The sequence below is a fragment of the Chiloscyllium punctatum genome, chromosome 8 (assembly GCF_047496795.1).
Source record: "Chiloscyllium punctatum isolate Juve2018m chromosome 8, sChiPun1.3, whole genome shotgun sequence".
In the NCBI taxonomy this organism is placed as follows: domain Eukaryota; kingdom Metazoa; phylum Chordata; class Chondrichthyes; order Orectolobiformes; family Hemiscylliidae; genus Chiloscyllium; species Chiloscyllium punctatum.
In genome coordinates this window covers 46,100,073-46,118,127 of record NC_092746.1, presented here as the reverse complement: position 1 = coordinate 46,118,127, position 18,055 = coordinate 46,100,073, and the positions used below count along the sequence as shown (strand labels likewise).

The 18,055-nt window shown below is 39.5% G+C and overlaps 1 protein-coding gene across 10 annotated transcripts in view; it reads right to left on the bottom strand.

Moving 5' to 3' along the window:
• sgce (sarcoglycan, epsilon) overlaps positions 1-18,055 on the bottom strand; it is a 103,145-nt gene that overhangs the window by 20,732 nt on the left and 64,358 nt on the right. For 3 of the 10 annotated variants that reach the window (XM_072575478.1, XM_072575471.1, XM_072575476.1), the window contains 4 exons: positions 13,493-13,704; positions 12,998-13,024; positions 9,319-9,510; positions 6,504-6,547 (listed from right to left, as the gene is read on the bottom strand). In XM_072575478.1, the coding sequence (XP_072431579.1) occupies positions 6,504-6,547; positions 9,319-9,510; positions 12,998-13,024; positions 13,493-13,704 (475 nt within the window). Of the gene's footprint in view, positions 1-1,933; positions 2,307-3,880; positions 4,060-6,036; positions 6,072-6,503; positions 6,548-9,318; positions 9,511-12,997; positions 13,025-13,492; positions 13,705-18,055 lie in introns of those variants that run through there. The other 7 variants (XR_011961327.1, XR_011961328.1, XR_011961329.1 and 4 more) reach the window with 7 other exon arrangements.

Here is an 18,055-nt window from a genome sequence, read left to right as displayed (position 1 = left end):
ATAGCCTTCGACAAAATAATAGGGCTAAAGGCAGACAAGTCCTGGCCCTGATGTCTTACATCCTAGGATTGTAACAGAGGTATCTACAGAAATAATAGATACATTGTTGTAATTTTCCCAAAGTCCTTGAATTCTGGAGAAGTACCGGGGGATTGTAAACTACCAATATGAGGCCACACTTCAAAAATGGAGGGTGTCAAAATTGAAAAACCTGTAGGCCAATTAGCTTAACATCTATTGTTGGAAAAATGTTGGTATCAGTTATTAAATAAGTAATAGAACGTTTGAAAAATCATAATCTAAACAAGCAGAGGCAGCATAGTTTCATAAAAATAAAATTGAAGTGACTAAAGTTTTCAAATCTGTCTTGACCAGAGTGAATAGAGGGGAACTAGTAGATGTGTTGTATTTGGACTTCCAGAAGTATTTCACAAGGCACCTTAAAAAGGTTAAGCCACAATTCTGTCTAGCACACAGGTACAGCAGATAATCAGAAGGGCTTAATCTTGTTTTACATTGTTTCATTTTGAGTAAGCAGTGGTGTGGATATGAGCTGTTTTGGGGCAGCAAAATGGATTTTGTTCCTTTTTTGGGAGGGGTGGTGAAATTGCCAGCTTTCTTAATAAGTTGAGTATAGGATGTCATGTTGAGTTTGTACAGGATATTGGTGAGGTCTCTTCTGGAGTACTGTATTCAGTTCTGCTTGCCCTGTTATAGGAAGGATATTATTAAACTGGAGAGAGTTCAGAAAAGATTTACCAGGATGTTGCCGGGAATGGAGTGCTTCAGTTTTAAAAATTGACTGGATAGTTTGGGACTTTTTCCACGGGAACATAGAAGGTTAAGGGGTGACTTTATAGAGGTTTATAAAATCATAAAATCCATGAGGGGCATAGATAAAGTGAATAGGAAAGGTTTTTCCCTGAGGAGGGGGAGTTCAAAATTAGGGGTCATATTTTTAAGGCAAGAGGAGAAAGACTTAAAAGGGACATGAGGGGCAACTTTTGTTTAACAGAGTGGTTAGTGTGTGGAATGAATTATCAGAGGAAATGGATACAGGTACAGATAGAATGTTTAAAACACTTCACAGAAATACATGAATAGGAAAGGTTTGGAGGATATGGGCCAAACACAGACAAGTGGGACTAGTTTTGTTTGGAAGCATATTCATCATGGACTAGTTGGACCAAAGGGTGTGTTTCCATGTTATATGACTCAGACTATAACATGCATCGCATTGCAAGTTTGATTCATTCCCATAACTACTTTTACTATAGAATTGTGAAATGAATTTGCAAAGTGATGCTACCAAGGTGTAATAAACATTTTGCAACATGAGATGGTTGCTTCCTGCACATCCCATGAAATGTAACTTGAGTGGGACATAAATATACCGTGTGCCCCAGCAAACCATTTGTGCGTTCTCGACGTACAGCCATAAGCACATGCAGGAACAAAAGGCTAAACCTGAACAACAAATGTGCAGCAGCCATCTTCCTTATTCTTGCAACAACAAGCATTTGGAAGGAAGATGAGACTATTTCAAGCTAGGCTTCCTCTACAAATTGCAGCTTTGTGCTTTTGACCCACTTTCGCTCGAGCAGATTTTGAAAGCTCTGGTGACTTGCTGCAAGAGTCTATATGGATGTTTTTGGTGACCACAGAAAATAACACTGTCTTGTGCAAATACGGGGACGTTATGTGGAGTGATTGTTCTTGTGCAACATAGGCAGTGCATTCAGAAGAGGCATCAGAGACGTAAAGGTCTGTTATTCCTTAATGTTTAAATCTGGAGCTGTAAGGTTTAATAGTTGTGTGGTCCTGGAGTCAAAAGCATAGCCATCAAGCTAATCGGCAATGCTATTACCAAATTACTAAGAAATTCTGCAATTTACAAAGGAATAGGTTTAAAAATTTAATGAAACTGGTAAAATGTCTTTTATAAATGTATTTATTGCATGATGCAAAACTTGTTTTGGACTATGGCAAGAGATGACAGAATTCCTTCTGCCTATAACAGTTTACCCAGTTAAGGGCTAGCTTTTTCTAGCAAAAGTTAAATAAAATTAACGGCTTATAGAATTATACGCACAAAAAGCAACTACAACTTTACTATGTGGAGCAATTTAGAACATTGGTATCAAATACTTGACAAGCTCACTTTGTACCCAGTTTCGCCGCCATGCACGTTAGCACATCATGTATTTGGTCAGGGTACAGAAGAAGAATAACCTTTCCCTTTCCCAAGTGGAATCATATCAGGTAAATGCTTCATTCAGTTTTCCTTCATCAGGTTTGCCATTTACCTAAACATAGATGAATAGATTAATTAGTTGAACAGCACCAGACTTGTCCAAGATTCTCTCAACTACATGAGATGCCGAGGGGCAGGGAATACACATTTAGTTTTTGGCTAATGTTGCTAGACTCATCAAAAGTAGTTTAGATCAGAGTGGTACTGGAAAAGCACAGCAGGTCAGGCAGTATCCGAGGAAGAGGAAAATCGATGTTTCGGGCAAAAGCCCTTCATCAGGAATAGAGGCAGGGACCCTCCAGGGTGGAGAGATAAATGAGTGGCTGGAGAGAAGGTAGCAAAGAGTACAATAGGTGAATGGGGGTGGGGATGGAGGTGACAGGTCAGAGAGGAGGGTGGAGTGGATTGGTGGGAAGGGAGATGGGCGAGTCATAGAGATGTACAGCATGGAAACGTGGGCCAATGGGCTGAGAAGTAGCAGATGGAGTTTATTTCAGATAAATCTGAGATGCTGCATTTTGGGAAGCAAATCTTGGCAGGACATATACACTTAATGGTAAGGTCCTAGGAAGTGTTGCTGAACAAAGTGACCTTGGAGTGCAGGTTCATAGCTCCTTGAAAGTGGAGTCGCAGGTAGATAGCATACCAAATGCCTTCTGCACTATCCTTTCTTTTATTGGTCAGAGTATTGAGTACAGGAGTTGGGAGGTCATGTTGCAGCTGCGCAGGTCATTGGTTAGGCCACTGTTGGAATATTGCGTGCAATTCTGGTCTCCTTCCTATCGGAAAGATGTTGTGAAACTTGAAAGGGTTCAGAAAATATTTACAAGGATGTTGCCAGGGTTGGAGGATTTAAGTTATAGGGAGAGGCTGAACAGGCTGGGGCTGTTTTCCCTGGGTCTCGGAGGCTGAGAGGTGATCTTATAGAGATTTACAAAATTGAGGGGCATGGATAGGGTAAATAGGCAAAGTCTTTTCCCTGGGGTCAGGGAGTCCTGAACTAGAGGGTATAGGTTTAGGGTGAGGGGAAAGATATGAAAGAGACCTAAGGGGCAACCTTTTCTCAGAGGGTGGTATGGATATGGAATGAGCTGCCAGAGGAAGTGGAGGAGGTTGGTACAATTGTAACATTTAAGAGGCATTTGGATGGGTATATGAATAGGAAGGGTTTGGAGGGATATGGGCCGGGTGCTGGCAGGTGGGACTAGATTGGTTTGGGATATCAGGTTGGCATGGATGGGTTGGACCGAAGGGTCTATATTTCCATGCTGTACCTCTCTGACTCTATGACCTGTCAATCTCCCTTCCCACCTATCTGCTCCACCCTCTTCTCTGACCTATCACCTCCATCCCCACCCCCATTCACCTATTGTAACTCTCTGCCACCTTCTCCCCAGCGCCCCCCTATTTATCTCTCCATGCTGGAGGCTCCCTGCCTGTATTCCTGATGAAGGGCTTTTGCCTGAAACGTCAATTTTCCTGCTCCTCGGATGCTGCCTGACCTGTGCTTTTCCAGCACCACTCTGATCTAAACTCTGGTTTCCAGCATCTGCAGTCCTCACTTTTGCCTCATCAAAAGTAGTTGTTTTGTAAAACAGAGTAAAACTGAGGTCCAGTAGAGAATACCTAATGCAGCTGCTGACAGCTTCAGGTTTCATCCTTCCTTCTGTCTGCAGTGAGCTGATCACTTCCCAATTCTGTGCCACATAGACTTTTCATTTCAACAAAGCCTGGGATGGAGCATTTCAGTCATGGAGAGGCTGGATAAGCTCAGATCCTTCAGAGTAATAAGGTTGAGGAGGGACCTGTAAGAGGTGTATAAGATTGAGGAATGTGGACAGGGTGGATATAAAGCAGCTGTTTCCTTTAGGTGAAGGGTCAGGAACAAGGAGGTATACTTTTAAAAAATGAAATGCAGGAGGTTTAGAGGGAATTTGAGGAAAACCATTTTTACCCAGAGGGTGAAGTAGTCTGGAATGCAATGCCTGGAAGGTAGTTGAGGCAGGAACCCAGTCATTTCTTTTCATGTTGCCATGTAAGCTTCTAATGGTATCAAACTGATGGCAGAACACCAGCTCAAATGTACAATACTTGCCAATGTTGCCTATATCCCACCAGTGAAGACGAAAAGAAAAAGTAGTCCCATTTGAGCTTGATTTACCTAACTGTTAGGTGAATCACATCTAAAGGATGTGCTAGTGTTGGATGGGTCCAGTAGAGGTTTATAAGAATGTTCCCTGGAATGGTGGGCTAGTCATATGCAGACTCTGGGTCTATACTCAATGGAATTTAAGGATGAGGGAAATCTGATTGAAATTTACACAGTATGGAGTGACCTGGATAGAGAGGACGTGGAGATGGTGATTCTACTTGTAGGAGAGAATTATACCAACGGTATAGCCTCCAAGTGAAGGGACAACCTTCTAGAACGGAGTTGAGGAATTTCTTCAGCCAGACTATGTTGAATCTGTGGAGACCACGTCATTGTGTGTATTTGAGAAGGAGATATATGGATTCTTATTTGGCATGGGGAGAAGGCAAGAGAACGGAATTGAGAACCACATCAGTTATGATCACATGGCCTAATTCTGCTCTTACATCTTATGGTCTAATTAGCCATCCTGCAAACTGAACTGGTAACATAATTCTTAGCTTGACTGGGATTGTTTAGTAGACACTGTCCAATTGCAGAATCGCCTCTAATGTTTTAACCCAAAGTTCTGAAATTTGCAAGCATGATGGTTAGGTCTGAACAGTATGTTTGGCTGTTGCAGATAGATAAAACTATTTGATACAACATATGTTGTGGTTCCTTTTGAGATCTGTTATTCTTCCCTGCCTTGTGCAAGACAAAGACTTCATTATCATTTAATTTTAAATGCTAGAACACTGTTTTACCAAGAGTCACAGACACAGCGCCAAGGAAAGCAAATGCTCACATACAATGAAGAGATGTGGGCGGGTGATCGTGAGCAATGAGTGGAAAGGTAAATGGGGCAAGGCAAAAGGGAGAGAGACCGTTCTAAGGAGAGAACTCTAGCAGATGGGGCATCAACAGCTAAAGCATAGCTGCCTGTACTGGAACAAAGTAAACTGTATATATGAAAGGTTAGAATTGGAAAGGAACAGGGATCTGAGGATTAAGAGTTTCTGCAGAGGTAGGTAATTGCTAATGTCTAGTAAAAACTCTAGCACAGCATCCAATAGGTTGCATCTTTGTCTCCACCTACCCTTATATGTACAGTTTGCAAGAGCTCTATTTCCAGCAATTTTTATGAGAAGGAAGAGGGTGTCTGTATCTTGAAGTTAATCACAGCATTCCCTGCATGTGTGAACACATTGATAGGAGTAGCACTGAACACTGAGTAGCAACTCATTCATTCTGATGAGAGGTTGGCATTTCTTCAACCCACCACAATCTGTGTCACAACCTCTTCATTCAAAAATTGGGCATATGAATTTCAGACCTGGTTTAAGTGACTGGGAAGATGTCGATATTTTTTGTGGTAGCCAAAGACAAAGGCTTCAATTTTCCCCAATTTTTAAATTGAAGGTAATTTTGGATTGTTCACTGATGAATATTGGATAAAGTGTTACAAATCAGGCAGTGAAGGAACTGAAAGTGACAGTGAGAAGGTAGACCTATCATCAGCATACACATGGAATCTGACAGTCTTTGAATGATGCTGCCTAGGCTCATCATTTTGATGAGAAATAGGAAGAAAGTTACATTTATGTAGTAAATAGTCAGTTATTATTTCTTTACATTCATTTGTACTTGCCTCATAATGTAGAAATGTCGACATATAATATTCTCCTCCAATCAGGAAAGCAAGAACGAAGAAGTGAAAGATTTGATTATGAATTAAGAATTTAACATGTTAAGTTTTTCTTTCTGAAGAGACTTCAATCATTTGGACAAGAAAATCTGCAGTTTAGCAAATGGCTTTGTTCTGGTTACATTAACATGCACAAAAGTAGAATGGGCCTTTATGTTGTAGCATTGGATGAAACATCTTCCCCAAAGATCTTAATACCCTGTATACTGACATACTGCCTTTTATCCAATATGTTAGACCTGAGCCAAAGTATTTTGACTCTAACAAAATTTATCATAACAAATGTTACACATTTTAGTAAATACTGAGGATGGCTTTTTTTTCCCCTACAGTTAATTAGGTTGCATGATAGTCAATGTGATAGTGGTTTGAGCAAGGGATGGTTGGCGAGCGAGATGTTGGATACTGACCTGCACCTTGTTGCTGGGGCAGTTGGGTCTGTAAGGGGTGATTCCTGCAAATACAAGGTAAAACAATAAGACAAAATTGAATTGAGTTGGAATCAATTTCTGCATCAGCTATGAGGAATGACTTTATTCTGACTCCTTAAACCATTTCTATTTGCCACTCTTTACACTTGAAAGTAAATAAATCAGTGCAGTTATTGATGAGATACGTATATAACTAGTGCTACAAAATATTACATTCAATACTAGTAATATTACATAGTTCACTTTTTTTAAAACAAACCCTTTGAAAATTAATTTGAAAAATATCTTGGCTAATTAAATTGTAATTTGGTTCCCATCAGATATTGAAATTGTCACACGTTTGCTTCTGGTATCACTGCTGATCTGGAATGGCTATCAAGAAGGATGTCAATATGACGACTCTTCCCTCTGATGTCCTCTCACTCTTTTTTTTGCAAGAAGTTAACATTAGAAATCTCAAAGATCAGAAATGGCCAATTGGAGTTTGTACATCCTCCCAGTGTCTGCATGGGTTTCCTCCCACAATCCAAAGATGTGCAAGTTAGGTGAATTGCCCATAGTGTTCAAGGATGTATAGATTAGGGATAAATGTAGTGTAACAGCATAGGGAAATGGATTACTCTTTGGAGGGTTGGTGTGGACTTGTTGGGTCTAATGGCCTGTTTCCACACTGTAGGGGTTCTATGATTCACACTTCCCTCAAGTCTTCATTCTTTCACACAGCATCCAAATACATTACCACAACTCTTTGCCACTGTTTGTCATTTCACACATTCTCTTTCAGTAGTTACATATTCTATTCATTTAAATTTTCTTTGTCTTGAAGTAATATTTTATTTTATTTATTTTTTTATAAACCATTATTTATTATAAACCATTATTTATAAACCATTTATTTTATCTGCACGATTTAATTATTCATGTACATGAATGTTTACTCTCTCTTCTGTCTCTCAGCGAGAATAACTCTAGTTTCTCTGAGGTTCCTTGATGGTCTAACTTTATTTTTCTTTGTAGCCTTTCCAATTTGTATGTCTGTTTTTGATCAGGATAATCAGATTTAACAATGACCCAAAAATATAAAATCTATAGAGAAACATCTTAAAGCTTTTATTTTACTATTCTTACCACACCCCAACATAAATTTGCTTTTTAAAATGCTTCACCGTTTTGGATGTAGTTTCATCTTCAGTGAGCCTCTGGACAAAGCACTGCTGGTGTTTCCTGCTTTCTATTTGTGTTTGGATTTCCTTGGCGTGGTGATGTCATTTGGTAGCCCACCAACACACTAAAACAGCAGCTAATCAACTTGAAAGACCCTATATAGACCAGCAAAACTAAGGTCATTTACAAAATACCATGCAAGAACTGTAACAAACACTACATTAGACAAACGAGCAGAAAACTAGCCACCAGGATACATGACCCTCTCTCACTAGTATCCTTACATACAGATAAGGAAGGACACTACTTCGACTGGGACAACACAGCCATCAGAGGACAAGAATTCCGAGAAGCATAGCATTCCAACCGGAACTCCATCAAACACATTGACCTGGATCCCATTTATCACCCTCTGAGAAAAACCGGAAATGACATCACTAACTCAAGGGACCCAAACATATAAATGGAAAGCAGGAAACACCAGCAGCGCTTCATCCGGAGGCTCACTGAAAATGTTATGGAGTATGGTGATAATGTCTGAAAATGAGCCTTCCAGCTCAGCAAGCAAACCTACATCTACAGCCTCAACCTGAGCTACAAATCTTCTCAAAACTCACTGCTTCACCTATTAGAACATAAAATAGTACAGCACAAAACAGGCCCTTCAGCCCACGATGTTGCGCCGACCACTGATCCTCATGTATGCACCCTCAAATTTCTGTGACCATATGCATGTCGAGGAGTCTCTTAAATGTCCCCAATGACCTTGCTTCCACAAATGCTGCTGGCAACGCATTCCATGCTCTCTCAACTGTGTAAAGAACCCGCCTCTGACATCCCCTCTATACTTTCCTCCAACCAGCTTAAAACTATGACCCCTCGTGTTAGTCATTTCTGCCCTGGGAAATAGTCTCTGGCTATCGACTCTATCTATGCCCTCATTATCTTGTATACCTTGTATATATATTGTGGATGATGAAACAAGAAGTTTACATTACGTTCTTTTTTTTTTCAAGCCAAATGCAACAATTTTTCAGCTATCTATTCTTTAATCAAACCATCCCTCTACAGCATAGCAATGGATGATATGAACCACATTCTGAACTGGATGTGCAACACACAGGGTTATCGTGCTGCCAGGTAGTTAATAAAAGTACTATATGATTTTTAAAATTATCTATAATTTTTTTGTGCCATTACAATCAAATCTGCATCATTGGCAGAACATTTAAAATTCAATATTTATTGTAAAGAAGTAAATCAGAAGTAATAAATGAGTAATATAGAAATACAAAACAAAAAAGGAAGAGTCTGCCCAAATGTGCTAATGAGAAAAATTATGGTACCAGTTCAAAACCTTTTTTGGGTTCTTTGATGTTGTATAAAACTCAGGCATACATGAATGGGAAACATTTTTTCAATACCCCTTAAAGGGAGGTATCATCAATTTCATACCTCTAAATATCACACCTCTAAATATCACATACTTGTGTTTAAAGTTATCATTACAAAGCCAATTTTCCAGTAACAAAGAAATGCAACTATTTCCAATTCCTCTGATCTCTGCATTAAAGGAAAACAATATCCTGTATTATCTAGTCATCTTGTATCAACTAAAAAAAAGACTCACTGTTGTGTCTGCATGAGAGGCATGTTGGAGGTGTCACAGTTATCTGAATGGTGAAGGGGTGGCATGATCTCACCAGTTACTGGATTAAACACAGGAAGAGTGGAGAGGGGCCAAGCTGCCTCCCGGTTCTTTGACATGTTCCGAAGCTCCTTGGTTGACTTCTGAATTGAACTATGATGAACCAGCTGGATGCTGAAGAAAAACATGAAATGAGAAGATTATGCTGTAAACTTTGAACTACATTAGGTCAGTGTCTTGCTTTTATAAACTGCTGATTATCTGACTCAGATGAATTCTAAATTTCTGGATTAAATCTGGATCTCTCTCCACATAGTTTGTTTCTGAATCGCATATTAATGAAAGTTCTTTTTATTAAAAAATGAACTATAAAATCAAATTATACAATGCAAATAACCGTCAGCAACAGGGAACTACCGTTCAATGCATTCATATGACATTCCTCCTAACCTGGTTATTGTAGGCAGCTTTTTTAAAAATTTTAACTACTCCATTTAAAAGGGGTAGAGTTATGCCATTTATGTTTAATATAATCCCCATTTCTGGCCTTAACTTCTCTGACTCAAGCCTTTTCTTTCCTAGTCTGAAACAGACTATGTCAGAGATTCTAGTGGGGCTTGGATTTTAAAGTTACCTATTTAAAATATAACAAAATTGTGATAGAAAATTTATAAGAATAGACAACTTTTAATTACTATTTAAGGGTAAGAACGTACTTAAAAATACTGCAGTGGAGATTCCCAAAACAACACTCATTTTAGGAGGTAATTTACAATTATGAATGTTAGTTTAATTGACTTTTTATGCCAATGTTTAAATCCATCAAGGTTAGGGATTTTCTGGTTTTCTGTATTTTGAATTTGTGATAATTAGCAGAAGTTAACAGATTAAAATGGACAATTTTTAATTATTAAATTAATATTTGCTATTTTACACCATTTATGTGGTTACATTACTCACTTTACTGCTGGGTATTTTGTTGCAATGGATTTATTCATGAGTAGTGTCATCAAAAAATTAATTAAAAAATTAAATAGGAGTCTAAATCCAAACCAGCAACATGAATTATGCATCAGTTTGAAAAGGTCACTATTGTGATTACCACTCCTGGTATCTGATTAGATAGCTAAATGGTAAAACTTGACACAGCCACATGTCAAATACCCATACTTGAGTATTAACCCCATCTTCAATTTAATGCAAACTATATTGCCACTAACTGTGGTTGTTTTAATCTAATGACACTGAGCCAGTGAAGTCTAAGTGAATCATGTTTCCAGAGGTTTTTTTGAGTTGAAAATTGTGGAAGGTATATAATAGAATGCCAGCCAGAAAAGCATCTCAAAATACTAAACTGTAAACAAATGAGGGCTTGAGATATAATGAGGAAAGAATTGATGGTAGAACTGGAATAATCAAGAGAGCATGGGTTGGGGATCAACGGGGACTCCATGGCTGCACACAGTCTAGTTCAACTGACTGAGGTTATGGAGGGAGATGGAATTAGTCATGATAGTACAGTTTGCTGCAGGGACTGAAGATTATGGTTTCTATCGTTCCAACATTTATAGATGAACCATAATTACTTTCAATCAAAAGTGTAGGATCAATAGTTCTATGGCTGAATGAGTATTCCAGAAGCCTGGACTCCTGATCAGGAAATAACTTCAAATTCTGCCACAGCAGTTGGGAATGTCAGTTGAGTTAATTGATTAAATTTGGAATGACTGCTTAACCAATAGATGGATCTTAAAAGCCACTCAGTCGTACGATGGTATTTCACTTTTGGAAAATGATAGAAATGATGGCTTTTACATTAAGAACCAGTCATTTACTGCCAATAGATAACAGAAGACTTTGATATTTTTGATCAACCTGTTTAAACCTGTTCAATGACATCCATCTGGAGCAGGTGGGATTTGAACCTGGACTTCTGACACAGAAGTAGGGACATTACAACTGTGCTACAGAGTTTTATATTGGGTTTTAGGTGACTTAAGATAGTCCTAGCTCAGTATACTCCTGAGCTGTTCATGTTGAAAAACACAAAAATCTATCATGTTAACCCAAACAGTATCTGCTGAATAGACTGTGATTTAGAATGGAGAGTTGACTGCCTTCTGCATTCTGTCTCAATAGGCAGCCAAACTGTAGGCAATTACCTTGAAACTCAGTCAGCCGACACTGCCACAGCAGCTCAGGTTTTAAATAAAACTAGTGCATAATTGGTTAAAAGAGATTGACCCAAGGAGACCACTTGGGACCACCACTGGGAAAGCCATCATTTCTATCATTTTCCAAAAGTGAAATACCATAGTACGACGCAGCAACGAGGAATGGAGAAGGTTGGGTTGGCATTTCAAATCAATGATTTTTAAAGTTTTTTGTTCAGATCTCAAACATCTGCAGTAAAAGTTGGATGTCTAATTCACCCTTCACAAATTTGCTTTGATCAAAAGTAATTAACCCAAAACATTTTTCTCTCCAGAGATGCTGCCTGATCTGTCTTACATTTGCCAGTCTTTGTCCTAATAGAACAGTTGTCCTGATTAGATTAGATTCCTTACAGTGTGGAAACAGGCCCTTCAGTCCAACAAGTCCACACTGACCCTCCAAAGAGTAACCCACACAGACTAATTTCCCTCTGACTAATGCACCTAGCACAATGGGCAATTTAGCATGGTCAATTCACCTGCTGGGCACACCTTTGGACTATGGGAGGAAACCCATGCATACATGGAGAAGTGCAAACTCCACACATACACAGTTGCCCTAAGCTGGGATCGAACCTAGGTCCCTAGTGCTGTGAGGCAGCAGTACTAACCACTGAGCTACCGTGCTGTCCTGTGTATGTTATTGTGTAGTGGGTTGTTTCAGCTGCAGACAGCTGGACCTGATATGGTCAGCAGTACCTTAAATAACTTGTAATTTCTGTTCAAAGAAGGATCCAGTTATTTTTTAATATCACATCTTCAGTTAAGAGCAATCTGCATTCACGCAGCATAAAACTGTCAAAGTGCATCTGATGGGAACAGAATTGAACCCCTCCAACTCTTCCTGTCACTTTCAGCATTCCATATTGTCATCTGATCAGAGATGTAATGAGGGCAGGCAGGAGAGAGCTCATGGTGTAGGTGGCCTCTGTGTTACCGTTAAAGAAGCTAGGCATGTTAGGGCAGAAAAGGACTGGCTAAAGTCAGTGAGAAATATAAAAATCTTACTGTAATAATACTGTATTCTAGACTGAACTCTAGAAAGTAGTGATACTGGAATACAATCCTGCTGCAGCAATCAGTGATTTCTTTAGAATACCTTAAGAGGAATGCATACCACTGAAGAAAATGAATGTTAAATGATCTCTAAACTAACAGTTGAGGAAAATAATGCTTTCTTCATTAAAAAAGTTATCACTACACCTAGCTTTACTAGTTACTAAACATTTGAGCTCACTTGCTACACTACCAAAAGATCTAACTGCAATAACTCTTCAGTATGGTCAACAGTATGAGATGAACCATGAAACGTACAACTCAAATGGACACAGGTATGGAACAGACTCTGAAGCCTACAGTAGCAGGTTATGATCTGATAAAACAAAAAAAAGTAAAATTAAGAACAGAAGATGCTCAATTTAAAACATAACAGGAAAGAAGACACTTACTCTGGTGTTTGCATGTCTCTCTTTTGCCTAGGAACAAAACAAAATTAATGAATTAAATAATAGGCATCGATACTTGAAACATCAAAAGATATTTGCTAATGGTGGACCCACTTTTGGCAGATGTTGAGAAGATTATTATTGAATGTACTTGTCAGTATCTGCCTACAAGTATAGGGCCAGAATGACTGCACACACAAACACAATGGGGACATGTAAGAAAGGGACTGATGAAAAGGCTTGATGGAAAATAAACTCGCATGGATGGAGCTGATATATGAATGTGTGCAATGGTCTGGACAGTTTCTGAGCTCTCTACTTCCTTTACTAACCTGTGAGACTGTTATTTTTAGTTGGAACTATAAACTAAAACAGAATCCTTTGCCTAATATTAAAAGACCATTATAAAATAGAAAAGTCGTTCTTTTAAAAAAGAAATGCGCCCCATGTTTGGAGCCTCTGCATATCTGCACTTGGACAGCAGTGTGATTTACTTACACTCCTTCTCGACGGCAGAACATGATGTAACCAAGGATAACAAACAGGACCAGAGCAACAGCTATTGGTATCGCCAACGTAATCACAAAATCTGTGTAATAATCCTTGCTTTTCAAGTTGGTAGAAGGTGGTTTATACTCTCCGTCATCAGGCAGAACGCCATCTCCCCGAATCACTTCCTTACTGACAGAAGGCATCTTTGACTTGTCAACCTGCCACCAAATTGTAAAAAAAAAACATTTTTGATTTGCCATTTTGCTTCAAATGTGCTAGATATATATCTCAGTACTTCTATAATTGGCAGTGAAAGATTCTTCCTTCTACAGCTTGATAATGGGTTCAGGATAGTGTTTATTTTCTTCGTACTATTACTTTAGCACCACTTATTTTGCAGTGTAAAAATTCCATAGCCATCAGTGCTATTTTTGAGCTTTTCTTTCTCTCTGGAGCAGAATTGTTCCAGTTCCAGTACAATCATCAAAATTGTTTTATTCCTTTTTCGGAAATATCAGCCCAGGTGCTCTCAGTTCTGGAAGCTGCACAAAGATATTCAGCAAGGTTAATTCAAAAAAGTTATTTCCCTTTAAAGGTTCCTGAGGATTTTGATAGAAATCACACAACACCAGGTTACAGTCCAACAGGTTTATTTGGAAGCACACTAGCTTTTGGAGTGCCGCTCCTTCATCAGGTGGTTGTGGAGAGTAAGACTGTAAGACAGAATTTATAGCAAAAGTTTCCAGTGTGATGTAACTGAAATTATATATTGAAAAAGACCAGAATTGTTTGTTAAGTCTCTCATTTGTTAGAATGGCCATGTTAGTATCAGTTCTTTCATACGTAAATCACAAAACATTTTTTAAAAGTTACATTCTCAAGTGCACTTTACCAACTGGTGCCATGTCAGCCCAGATAAGGTATTGAAGGTGTTAGCTCCCTGAGAGGCTGTCTGTGCCACAATGGTCAAACTGATTCCAATGTAAAAAATGGATTTTCAGAATCTTACACGGATTCATGCAGTTTTTGAACAAAGTAAAATATAATTCTGCAAGTACAAATTAACTCCACAAACTTGTGTGTGTGTTTGTGAGAGGTGGAGGGTGGGGGGGGGGGGGGGCGATGTTATGAATGTCTGTGAGAGGGTGTGTGTGTATAGCGCAACAGGATCACCTATAGTGTGCCCATCACGTTTCTCCTCATCTGAACACATCCTGTGTATACGGAGGACTGTTCAGATGAGGAGGAACGTGATGGGCACTTGGAAGTACTCAAGGATGTCCTCATAAGAACAGAGTATGACGCTCAACTCATCGACTGCAAGTTCCGATGTGCCACAGCGAGTTCCGATGTGCCACAGCGAGCAATCGTAATGACCTCCTCAGGAGACAGACACGTGATGCAACTGACAGGGTACCCTTTGTTGTTCAGTACTTCCCAGGAACTGAAAAACTACACCATGTTCTTCACGGCCTGCAACACGTTATCAATGAGAATGAGCACCTCGTCAAGACCTTCCCCACACCTCCACTTCTCACCTTTAAACAGTAGCCAAACCTCAAACAGATCATTGTTCGTAGCAAACTGCTCGGCTTTCAGGACAATATCATACAACCCTGTCACGGTAGACATTGCAAGTCGTGTCAGAGTGTGGACATGGATACCACCATTAGGTGTAGGAACACATCCCACCATGTACGCGGCAGGTACTCATGTGACTCAGCCAACGTTGTCCATCTCGTACGCTGCAGGCAAGGATGCCCCGAGGCATGGTACATTGGTGAGAACAAACAGAGGCTATGGCAACAGATGAATGGGCATCGCACAACAATCAACAGACAGGAGTGTTCCCTCCCAGTCGGAGAACACTTAAGTGGTTCAGGACATTCAATCTCAGATGCTCGGGTGACCGTCCTCCAAGGTGGACTTTGGGACAGGCAACAATGAAAAGTGGCCAAGCAGAGGCTGATAAACAAGTTTGGTACCAAATAGGGATGGCCTCAACCAAGACCTTGGGTTCATGACACACCCTATTGCACTATATACATACACACACACACACACTCACTCTCTCTGACCCTCTCTCACTCTCACTCACACACACCCTCTCACAAACATTCAAACCACCTTCCCCACCCCCCTCCCCCCAACTCTCACAAACACATGCACACATACACATAAAAGTTTGTGGGGTGAATCTGTACTTGCAGAATTACATTTTACTTTGCTCAAAAACTGCATGAATCAGTGTAAGATTCTGAAAATCCATTTTTTACAGTAGAATCAGTTTGACCATTGTGGCACAGACAGCCTCTCAGGGAGCTAACACCTTCAATACCTTATCTGGGCTGACATGGCACCAAATGGTAAAGTGCATTTGAGAATGTAACTTTTTAAAAAATGGTTTTGTGATTTACATATGAAAGAACTGATACCTACATGGTCATTCTAAACAATGAGACTAAACAAACAATTCCAGTTTTTTTCAATACATAATTTCAGTTACATCACACCGGAAACTTTTGCTATAAATTCTGTGTCTTACAGTTTTACTGTCCACAATCACCTGATGAAGGAGCGTCGCTCCGAAAGCTGGTGCTACCAAATAAACCTGTTGGACTATAACCTGGTGTTGTGTGATTTCTAATTTTGTACACCCCACTCCAACACCAGTATCTCCAAATCATAAATGCTATTTTCAAAATTCTTCTGTGCTCCGATGCTAGTTCCTGATTCCTGCCAGCAGCAAATATATCACAGCTGTCATCCTTACCGGCTGTACACATTTTCTAATTACATGGATCAAACCTTAATTCTGGGACTTTGCTGAGTCTTATGGCTCAGTACCTTTCCCAAACAATGTGTTTAGCAAATGGCAGTTTCAATTTAGTGGATATTAGATGGGGTTACACTGCATTTGTTACAAATGCAGTCCCGAGTCAGACTAAAGATGTCAAAATTTTAACTGAATACATTCCCCAAAATAAAATCAGCTACTGGTTCTTAGTGTCAGTGCCAGTCTTGGCTTGATGGTAGCACTCTAAGCTTTGAATTACAAGGTTGTGGGTCAACTTCTGTCTTGTCTCCGAGATTTCAGCATAATTGACATTCTAATGCAACACTGACAAACTGCTGCTGAATCACAAGTACCAGCTTCAGGCTGAAGGATTAAACCATGACCCTGTCTCTTTGATGGATATAATTAATTCCATAACACTATTTGAAGAAAAGTACAATAGTTCTTCCCATATCTTGGACGATATTTATTTTCATTTATTATCACTAAACACATACTAGTCATTCATCTCATTTCTGTTTGTGGGAAATGGTGGTGTTAAAATAGTTGTCACATGTCATACATTGAAAGTGGCTATGGTTCAAAAATATTCCCTTGGCTGCCTTTATCTATATTTGCATACAGAAGTTGTCAGTGAGCTGGAAGGCTGTTAGCAAATATATCACAGCTTTCTTGGTCATCCTTACCGGCTGTACACAAATTGTTCAGAAAAATTAAGGACATCTGTTCTTAGTGTCAATGGAACGGTGTAAGTAAGCTGATAGCATTTGTTCACTTGTGGAATGTGGGGCAGTACACACTTCTCACCCGGGGGGGGGGGGAGCTGGAAGCTGTGCATATTTCACAGTTGGATAACTACATTTCTGGTTCAGATCGAAGACTCTTAGCAAAACTCTTACACAATATGAAAAGAACTGGCAATTTAATAAGTTTAAAATCACACAACACCAGGTTATAGTCCAACAGGTTTAATTGGAAGCACTAGCTTTCGGAGTGCTGCTCCTTCATCAGGTATAAGATTGTAGGACACAGTATTCATAGCAAAAGTTTACAGTGTGATGTAACTGAAATTATACATTGAAAAATACCTTGATAGCTCAAGTCTCTCATCTGTTAGAATGGCCATGATAGTTTCACTTCTTTCATATGTAAATCACAAAAGATTTTTGAAAAAGGTGCATTTTCACATTAACTTTAACAATTGGTGTCAGCCCAGGTGATTGCCCCCTGTGTGCTGTTGTCTGTGCCATAATGTTTAGACGGATTCTAATCTGAAAAATGAGTTAAGCGTGTTACATGGATTCATGCAGTTTTTGAGCTAAGTACAATGTAACTCTGCAAGTACAAATGCACCCCACAAACATATGTGCATGTGTGTGTGTGTGTGTGTGTGTGTGTGTGTGTGTGTGTGTGTGTGTGTGTGCGCGTGTGTGTGTGTCTGTCTGTCTGTCTGGGGTGAGGGGTAATTAATAAGCTGAGTGGAATATGCACGTAATAGAACAATCCTGATACATTTTCAAATATACCACACTGAGTAGATTTGAATTTATGAAGCTCAGCTCCCTCATCCTTACTGTTCTGGAATGTGAATGTCTCATTACCCTTACAGGCTAGGAAAACACGAAGGCTGAAACTAACATAGTTACGAAGTTAGAAGATGTTAGTGTGTGTGTGTGTGTGTGAGAGAGAGAGAGAAAAAATTCTGTAAATTACATTCACTGGCCTAAGGGTTCAAGGGACAAAAAGAGAGAAAGAGAGAGGGATGGGAGGAG